Source organism: Pygoscelis adeliae, unplaced genomic scaffold (assembly GCF_000699105.1).
Source record: "Pygoscelis adeliae isolate BGI_AS28 unplaced genomic scaffold, ASM69910v1 Scaffold652, whole genome shotgun sequence".
Taxonomy (NCBI): Eukaryota; Metazoa; Chordata; class Aves; order Sphenisciformes; family Spheniscidae; genus Pygoscelis; species Pygoscelis adeliae.
The window spans coordinates 44,882-55,176 of NW_008824255.1; the positions used below are offsets into that span (position 1 = coordinate 44,882).

General features: G+C 48.3%; 1 protein-coding gene across 1 annotated transcript in view; it reads right to left on the reverse strand.

The window, feature by feature from the left end:
- The window catches only part of STIM1 (stromal interaction molecule 1), a gene marked incomplete at its 5' end in the record, with an annotated part of 55,055 nt that overhangs the window by 29,750 nt on the left and 15,010 nt on the right, over positions 1-10,295 (reverse strand). The window contains 2 exons of the mRNA XM_009335290.1: positions 6,986-7,101; positions 8,297-8,408. Of these exons, the coding sequence (XP_009333565.1) occupies positions 6,986-7,101; positions 8,297-8,408 (228 nt within the window). The remainder of the gene's footprint in view (positions 1-6,985; positions 7,102-8,296; positions 8,409-10,295) is intronic.

The following is a 10,295-nucleotide window of genomic DNA, read 5'->3' on the forward strand; positions in this document are numbered from 1 at the left end:
TAGATGATGGAGAGCGGCTTGGCGAGCTCCTCCGCCAGCTCTCTCAGCACCCTCGGGTGGATCCCATCTGGCCCCATAGACTTGTGAGCGTCCAGATGACGTAGCAGGTCGTTGACCGCTTCCTCTTGGATTATGGGGGGTTCATCCTGCTCGCCGTCCCTGTCTCCCAGCTCAGGGGGCCAAGTACCCTGAGGATAACTGGTCTGCCTGTTAAAGACTGAGGCAAAGAGCATGTCGCCTTGCAGAGCGGACAGGCAGCAGGATGAAGTCCTGCACTTTCCAAATGGACTTTGGGAAGATCAAGAGGAGGAGGAAAACGGACAGCTCTTACATTTTGTACTAAACTTCACAAAAAAAAACCCCAGTATTTGCCACAAACTACCGATTATTTTTCCACAAATGTACTATTAACCAACTCAAAAATGAACAGCATAAAGCATGTTCATTAGCAAGGAAGTGGGGTTTCCCTGGGAGGCATTTCATGAAGTCCCTTTCAAGAACACATACTGTGTCGCTGTGCACAATGCCACCCCCCACGCACGCCAAGCCACCCCAAAACAAACCAACCCACTCTGTATTTCTGACATTGCTAATAGAAGTGCCTGGAATTTGGCAAATGAATGATTATAGTTTCAAACCAGCTTAAATTGCATTTTACTGAAAACCTCGGAGGGGTCCTGTCAGAGTCTGCTGGGAGAGTCACTGGAACGCCCAGAGCGAGGTGGCCGCTCACACCCCGAGGAGCGTGCAGGGACGGCCGTCATCTTTGTACCAGCCATCCCACACATTAACGCTGCCGTGACACAACCATTTAAAGTTGGTTGCAACATGTCTCAATTAATATCACTTATTTCCTTCCAAGTGCCAACACAACTGAAAGGATTCATTCAAATCCCGGTTACTGCGTCTTACTTCACAGACTGGGAAATGAGGTCGTAGCAGAGTGATGCACCTACAGCCACACATGTGAGCCTGGCCCACGCACTGCACGCTCCCAGCCTGATATATCCAAGCCCAAAAATTATCTTTCCAACACTCAGTCTATGCATGCCGTGTACCACTGGTACAGCTCCATCAAACACCCTTGGTTCAGGAATCACACTTCGTTTGATCTACATGGCGCGCACCACTGCCACGCATGATCACGAGCGTCAGACTGGCACTACTGACGTACCAGTCTATAAAAGACACAGGAACTCTGTAAATCACTGAAAATCACACAGGATTTGTCAGCATGAGGAAGGGGATTGAACTATTCCTTCCGTGTGCAAAAGCCATTGAGAATAACTGCTGCAGGACAAGTCACCCTTCTCCAGGGTAATGAGTGCCTTTCCAAGGCAGGATAGTGGAAAAGACTGCAAGTAATGACAGGAGAGGTGTTCTGGCATAAAATACCTTTTTCCTGGGATAGTTCTTGTCAAATCCAGGCCACCCACAGAAGAGCTAAGGTGGGCTGCCCTGCCCTGCAGCAGTTATTCTCGCCAGCCGCAGGCTCCCTGCACAGCACAGGTCAGAAGAACCAGGGGACGTTCAGCTCTCTGACCTGCTGCTGCAATCACTGTCCAAAGACCTACGTCAAGCAGAAAAAGACGGCGTTTTTCATGTGTAATGTCTGCCCGTCACCGCTGCCTGCGCAAGGAGGGACGGGATCCATCTCTCCCATCACGGCTGGCATCGGTTTCTCCCTCTGACCGCCTGCCAAGGCTTGTGCTCCTACAGCACCTACCGGCTGCTGATGGGGTGTCCCTTCGGGGTGTTGTATCGCCAAGGCAACACAAGATAATCTTTATACTCCCAATTTTCTTGCTGCTTTCTAACTTGCCGTACCAGAACTTCGTGTTATTTTAGCTATTTAGCCTCTGTATCTAACGCCCTGTGACAGAGGCCAACTGTACAGCGAGCTCTGGAGCAGAGGTTTTATAGCCGAAGCTCGGATTGTTTGCGTCCAGTTTATTGCAACTTAAATCACGCTGCATTTCTCCCTTGCCTGCACACGGGCTGGCACAGCCTGTTCTCCCTGCTCGCGTGTGGCCTCTTCTGCTCTGCTGCTCCTGCGCCGCTTCACCCCTTCGCTCCCAGCACCAGCAACCGCGACCGGGCAAACCTGGGCATGTGTTAGGCTTGCAAAAGCTGCAGGAAAAAGCAACGTACACCAGGGAAAACTGACTGCAAGACCATTAATGTCACGTCAGGTTTGCAGCACTGCCTTTGTTTTATGTTTTAAAGCAGCAAGGTAAAAAGCTGTACAATAGTAAAAACTTAACAGTAACCTCAGGTGTCTTAAGCAAAAGAGTCCCACCATGAAAGATACAAATTCAAAGCCTCAATTTTTAAACAAAAAGTTTCAAAGCTTTACTTTGGGAATAAAACTAGCACGGATTATTAGAAAATCAGCAATTCTACAGCAACTTACATAAACATTTATAAAATAAGAGAAAAACTACAAACTCAGTAAGTTCTACACCAGTTGTTTATGTTAAAGTTGAAATATCAGAAAAAACACACACAGGAATTACTAACGTTTTAATTTCCCTATGTGAATTAACTGGATCAGTGATGCCACCTTCCTTGTTTAGTAGCAGGCGTTTTCAGACACAAGACAGGGAAGAACCACCACCTCAGGGTACAGCTGTGGGACAGGCACCGTTCCCTCTAACGCTGGCCTGGTGGCAGCTGCTATAAGCACGACAACATAAAACAAAATACAAAAAAACCTCCATTTTTAAAAAACCCAAACCAAGCTAACAGCTCGATAAATTCCCCTGATGGCACCTGTAATTTTTCTGTCTATACCAAGCTTCAGTCCTTTCTCGAGTACTTGAACATTCTTTTTTGTTTGCCAGTGGACCCACAAGACAATTATGTAGAGAAGCTTTTATAAATGTGCTGATTTTCACCGGCAGTAGGACACCATAAGACCAGCCAGATTTCTCTGTTACCCCACTCTTTGGCTTTTCAGGTTCGGAGCTCCTTAAGGAGTACCCAAACCTAAAGCCCCAGCTTATTGACCAGGTGCTGCCGGCACACGGACTGAGAAAACCATACGACAACACTAACGGACCCTATGAAGGCTATTAATGGGACAGAGCTGCTTTTCTCTCTAGGTGCAGGTAATCTAAACACAATCCAGTTAACTGTAAATATTTAAAGTGAATGGTATATCTCACAGTGATAAATTAATCTGGTATTTGGTTAAGAAATTCTATTGCTTTAAACAAATAATGATTCAGCGGATCTCAAAGTACTTGTCAAATATGCTTTTAATGATAATAAAGGGAAACAAATCAGCTCTATTGGAAGCTATACCGAAGGAAACACGGCTTCATCCACCCCGGAGAGCGGGCAACAAGGAACAGACACTTAATGAAAAGCAAAAAAGGTCAGTTTTTTCAGAAACCTCCAACACGTGCCACCTCCTGGTCTGGGAAACATCTCCTTGTCCAGGCACCCGGTCCTTGTGCTTCTGTTAACCCACGCAGACATTCAATAAATAAAGGGCAACGCTCAGGATGACAGCTAACGATGACCGCAAACGAGAAGGGCTGGGGGAACGGCAGAGACCCCGTCCCACAGCGCTGCAGGACCCATGCAGGCAGCTCGGTACGGTACGGGAGGCACCGGGGTGCACCAAAACCAGGACGATGGGCGTCAGGGTGCTCAGCTGGCCCCTGGGGGGGGCTGAGGCCAAGGGGTGCAGTGCTCCCCAGTGCCGGGCAAGCTCCCCCCAGCAGAGCCCAGGGCAGGTACTGGTTGGGCAGTGGCTTGGCAAACAGTCGTGGCTTGCGCCCAGCTGTGAAACAAATTACGTCTGGTGGACTTCTGTCCTGGGAAGTGGAGCTACGGAAACCTCTCCTGAATTCCCACAGGCAACATACAGGTCCCACTTCGATGGCCTTTGGAGAGGTGGCCAGGAGAAGTCACCAGGATGGGTAACTCAGTGCACAGCATTTTGTCTGTCTTTTAACCCCAAATGTGGTGCCTTGAACCATCTGTGAGGAGACATATGTCTCAGTCTCCATCACTTGAGAGTTATAAAGAATAAAAATCTAAATTCACTTTTCAGCAAAAATATCTATTGTTTTGAATTTTACTGCTTGTTTTCTTAAATTCCCCTCTCCTGTTTCACCTGAAGTTGTGGTATTTTGTGCTGGATAAATTCCTGAACCACAGGAACAGGACACCGATGGGACACAGACACAGAAGAAGCAACCGCTTCATCTCGCTTAGATTACGATTTTACCATATTCCTTCGCACTTGGATTAATTACAGAGCTGCAACCCTGCAAGTGAGCCGACCTGTCTGAAGAAGGAAATGGCACGTCTGGAGTCTGGCGTAGGAAATCAGACCTTGTGGGACTACAGGAGTCTACTGATCAGCAAGGAAAGTGGCCAGGTGCCCCACTCAACTACCCGATGCTTGCTGAAGGCTCTGCAACAAATTACAGGAGACATCAGAGAAGGAGCTCTCTAGCCCTGGGATAGGATTAAGCTTCACCCAGCTTCATGAGGCAGTGAGGAACCATACCTTGGTACGTGTGCTATAATCCCCACCGACAATGAGATGTCTCTGGTTTTATGAGTCTGCAGGAAGCAGTCACGGGGCTCCAATCTAGGCTGATTTTATTTTAATGCTTTTATACCTGCGGTGAGTAGAAAGTGGCTTCAAGAGAGAAAAAAACCCTTGTCAAGAGAGAAGACAAACCCTTGAAATCCTGCACCTGTGAGCCACATCCCACTGCCAGCAGCTTCCCTCTCTCAACAGCAAAGATCACAGGAGACCACCTCCACTGACCGTCTGAAAAGAACCATAACAGGAATGTATCTGAAACCACTAAATCTTGTCACTGCGCGAATGCTGCTTCTGCAGCTTAAAAGGTCACCGAGTACTTCCCGAAACCGCCGATTGCTAATGGCTGTTGAAAACTGCTGTTTCACAACGCATTCCTTAAGGAATCAGTTTTAGATAAACAACTTCTCACCATACACCGCAGAATGAGCTGGAGACAAATCCATTCAGTTAACCAGAAAATAGCAAATATTGCCTTCTAAAAAGTGCTAAATCTCTACTTCAGCTAAAAAAGTAAAGCGTATTTCCTCTATTCACATACCCGATACGTATGCAGATCGCAAAATCTGTAACAAACCCTTACAGATCTGACACAAGCCGATCAGGACGGTTCACTGCACGCTTTCATCTGTGTGACCGGAGGAGGTTCATATTCCAGTGCCACAACAGCCGCGTGCTGAAACAGAGTACCTCAATCACGGAGAACGGCCATTAATCTCAAACCATTACAAGTAATTTACTTTGCCATTTACAGAGCATCCAAGAACCGCCTGAAAAATTCCCCCTCCAAGCACAGGAGTTACTGGGCTCGAGCCTTTGTCGGGTGAGCCGCACCAGCAGGCACTCACCCACGATGTCTCTGCCACCCCTGTGCAACGCCACTGACTGACCGAAAAGCTTCGCTTGTAACACAGGCAAGTATAAATAAAAAAAGCAGACTGTGCCTGAATGAATATATGCTTTTTAACAATGGGAAGCAAAAATGGCTGACTGTATAACCTAGACTTCTAATTCACTTACCTTGTATCTCTGCCAAGCCTCATAAATTTCACTTGGTTTACTCTGCGCAGCCAGTTTTCCCAGGATTTGCCTCACTGCACCTTTTCTCAGGAATTTGGACATAGATTGAAAGCAAGAAAAGACTGCACTAACAGTTGGACTTCAAAAAAAAAAAAAAAGAGAATTGAAGAAATAATGGAAACGCCTTATCACTTCCCACTGGCCAAGTGCTGGGCAGCCCAGAAAGGGAAGGCTGGAAAAAAGCCAAAAAAACTCAACTTCTCCATTAGATTGTCAGCACATCCGTGTCCTGCAGAGTAAAGGTACATCCTATCTGCTATTCCAGCAGCAGACAGGAGCAGATGCTTAAAAAAACCAAGTAAAGAACAGAGGAAGCACAAAGTGGTATTTTCGATGGTGTAAACCTTCAGCCATCAGCAATCAAAGCCGTGGGAGTTCCTGGGCCAGAATTTGCACCCAGACTATTGCATTTGCACCATGGTAAGAAAGTACCCCTTCGCATTCATTTTAGACCTCCCGCACAGGGGAGACAAGACAACTACAAGGGACAGAGGAGCGCTGCGTAAGAGGGCTCAAATCGTGTACAGGCAACACAGTCTGCCTTAAAAATCCATCTCGTCAGCACCATGCCAAGCAGAAACAGGGCCTGATCAGGCAAGGTTTCTGTTCACCTCACAAAAGCATCTAAAGCACATGAGAAAGACATGAGTAAGAGGGAGAGAGATGAAAGTACCTTTAATAAAGAGACAGTAGACATGAGCCAGACAGAACGAATGCAAAAGGAGCACCCCGAGCAGCGCCGAGATAAGCATCAGAGGGCTTCGAGATCGTGCCAACAGAAGCCTATTATCGGCATCAAAGGAACTCAGTCCCTTGTTCTCATCCATCCTAAATGCCTTCCCATCCAGCCTGCGTTGCTATTTCCCTCGTCCAGAGGCGGGTAACCTGCAGCCCGAGTCACCGACGGAGCCCCAGGTCTCCCCAGCAGCAGCTTCCCTCCGAGCAGGCAAGGTGGCTGCCCTCCCAACGGATCCCCTTCGGGGCAGCTGCAAACCTCACCACACGGTCAGCACCACAACGAACAGGAAGGGCAGGGAGGTTTTACCCTACGGACACGGGAGATCCCAGCAGGACAGTGGGTCCGCACCCCTGCGAGCCGCCTGTCAGAGGTGGAAACGCAAGCCCAGCAGGCAGGATGCCTCCGGGCTACAGAGCTGCTCCGATAAATCCAGAGGCAACCTGTTCCTGTTTCAGGGGAACTATACCAGGGACAATCTACCTAGGTGAGGCTGCGTAGGACAAAGTTTGGTTCACACAGATCTATCTTTGCTGTTCGATACTGAGCAGACACAGATCGTCTTGATGAACAGCCGAAGGACTTTGAATTTTGGTACTTACAGAGAGGAGGCCCAAACAGCACCGTGTCCAGAGCTTTCAGCTGCAGCTTCTGCCTGTGGCTTCGATCTGTCATTTTCAGAACACTTCCCATCATGGTAGCGTTGTTCACTGCTAGCCTGTAAAAAAAAAAAAAAAAAAAAAAAATATGTAAAAAAAGAAGTAGGCATGGTAATATCCATCTGGATTAATAACTGACCAAAAATTAGTAACATGGAGACTACAGGAGGAGAAATGCAATGAGCAGGACCTGAAAGCTCCCTGCTTGGGCTATCAGGACAAAATAAATCCCTCAAATATTGTCATCTCTGATATAGGATACCCTCTGTGAAAGAGTTAAGCAGCAGTGTCTTTGGCTTTACTCCGAGAGAGAGAGAAGGAAAAGCCAAGGCCACGCCTATTTCATTAATCCTAAATTACTGATTTTCTATCAAAACTGATCTTTTGGTGTCCACCAATCACTAATTTTTTTTTTTTTTTTTAATCAAACCTATATTGCTAGCCTTTGACATCTTATTTCATAGACCATAAGACTGTACTTCCCACTTGGAAGAAACGTGGGCATGCCATGCACTGCCTCAAAAACCTTACTTTATTCCCAGTTAATCCCTCCTTCCCAGTCAGTTTACAGGCCCCTTTTCAGTGACAATAACCTTTACCCAAAAAGCTGCACTGAGTTTTTTCAAACCTGTTACGAGTTTAGGCCAACTCATAGCCAGCGTTTCTCTTGAGGAACTCAGAAGTCTCCTTTGCTGGAGGATCAAGGGGTGTGAATTAACATCAGTGCTGGCTGGTGCAGAGATACATAACCAGTCGCCCTTGAACTGGGAACTTAAACGCTACTTAGATGCAACCCGGAAAGCAGAGATGGCATTTTGCCGAGGACGATGAACAATGACAGAGAAGCTCCACGACTGGGCTGGGGTTATGAAGGAAGGCTGTGGCAGAGCCAGGACATAGCCTAGGTCTGCTTTGTTCCAGGTCAGGGTTTTAGCTCTAAATATGCAGCTCCAGGCGCAGGCAGGTGAAGTCCAGCATACAAACCAGCAAGGACAGCATTCACAACCACACAATTCGGACTGCAGCCTCTCCTTTCACCCACAGCAGATACACGCTCACTTATGGCTAAATCACTCCCTGCAGAGAGGACTACAGCAAAGCCGAAGCCTCTAAACATAACCGAAGCGGAACAGGAATTAGACTTGGCTCTGTACATGCCGAGGAATTGCACATGATGTTATGAGCCGCCTCAGATCTGTTTTTCTCCCTGGCACACATCCCAGAGGAACACAAGGCGATGCAGTGAGCACTGACCTGGGCATGGCATGTCCACTCAGCTGCAACTTTCTGAAGGTCTCTTCGTACTGTGGCAGCTCTACGTAGGTAATGAGCCACTGAACCACCTCGTCAACTGTCCAATTATACACTGTAGGAGAGGTAGAAAACAAGCGAGCAGCTTAATATTTTTACTAAGCAACTAAAAATCAAATGCAACAACAGCTTAAGTTCACCAGGCATACCTCATCCTATCACCTTCAGCAAAGGAAAAATATCTGCCGAGTTTAAACACATTCCTATTAAGGATGCAGTGCGCTGGGGCGGGGACATTAAATCCTGTGGACTACTAGACAAGAAATAATCCCTCTGGGATACGCCAGGCAATCCTGCAGGTCCTCAGCCTCTACCTGTTTGCTTATTTTTGCTAGTCTGTTCTATACATGGTGGGTTGCTACACGTTTAGCCTTAACAGACACCACCACACTGTGCATAAGGACTGGTGCTTTCCCAACAGCAGCCTCTGACAGCAAACGTTTCATGGTGGTTGATTTTACACTGTGCTTCCAGTTCATGAAAGAAAAACACGTAATGAGGTCATCAGATAAAGGAGCAGCCTCAGACAGTGCTGGCGCAGGTGATGCTTCACTGGCAGCCTTTTGCAATGTCACCAGAAGGGCCTGGGGCTGAGATCCTCGGAAAGGCAACACCCAAAGTGCTGGCAGATGATAAGTGAAATCACTTCGTTTTCTATCATCTAAGCGATGTTGCTGTCTCCAAACTCCCAACAAAGTATGTTCATCCTCACTACATGCCCAAACCCCTGAAAAACTGAATTCAGCTAATGTACCTGGCAACAGGCTCTGAAAGCCTCCCCCCCTCCTCCAGACCTGTGGACCACATGAGTATCAGTTAAAAAAAAGTGCAGTGGAGAAATGCTGTAAGAAAATGGCTGTAAACAGCTTGAGAAAGTGCTTTGTGGGAGGAGGAGGAGTGGGTGCAACAGCCCAAGTCAACCAGGTGAACTTTTCTCCTTAACTGCCTCACCTGTGGATTTCTGGATTATTTTTGGAGCTGACACACAGCTCCAAAGCCACAGATAAGGAAACCTTTGGAAATGAAGCTTCTGCCTTTGCCACTTAGTTTTGTCGTACTTATAGCAATGGTGTGAAAGCAAAGAAAATCACACAATAGATTTTTTTCATAGGACAGAGGGGAGTTTGCTGTGCTTTAATTTATCGACTTCTGCCTTTGCTTCGCATGGGCTGAGCTCTTGCGGCATCTACCCAGCCTCCAGCAACCCAGAGCGCTGTGCTGGACATCGCCCGCTGCTGACGGTCACCACCTCGCACGCTTCTGGCCCAACATCCGTTGATCTCTCCCAGATGCCCTTTCCAACAGCCAAGTGGAGAAAAGGCCCGTTTACTGCCGGCTCCGAGGGCTGCATCGCTGCTGAGCTCAGAGCTGCGTGGCACTTCTTAAATGTCAACAATGAGTTGTCCCACAAATATGAGAAACATCTTCCAGCTCGCTCCAGCGAGCTAAAAGCCTTCGACGGAAAGATGACAGAGTGGACAGGACGAGAGCCAAGCACTGAGCAAAGGAGAGCAAGACTTGAAAAGAAGGTGTCATCTCCACCTAGGCTTGCACGGCGACTCACAGACGCAGGTTAGCAAACGCAAAGCCAGCAAACTGCCCTCGCTTAAGGAAAATCCCTACAGTTAACGGTCGCTGGCCCACAAACCGTGGGAGACCGGCTTCTGTGGCCACAAGCAAGATGTTAAAGCTGAAGCGGGCAGGGGGAGCCCGGTTCCCTGGGTGGGCACCGCCAGCGCCCCGGTGCAGCGGGACAGCAGCGCTGCAGGGCACGAGGCCAGACAGCTCGGCCACCGCACGTGGCCATCGCAGAGCACCGAGCGCCCACCAGCTGGGGGGCGAATGGTGCCCACGGGGGCAGGACTCAACGCACGCTCTGAAGAGCCCAATGTGAAGTGCTGGGGGGCGGTGGCGAGCTGGCCCCTGGAGGGCCCCGTGGGGG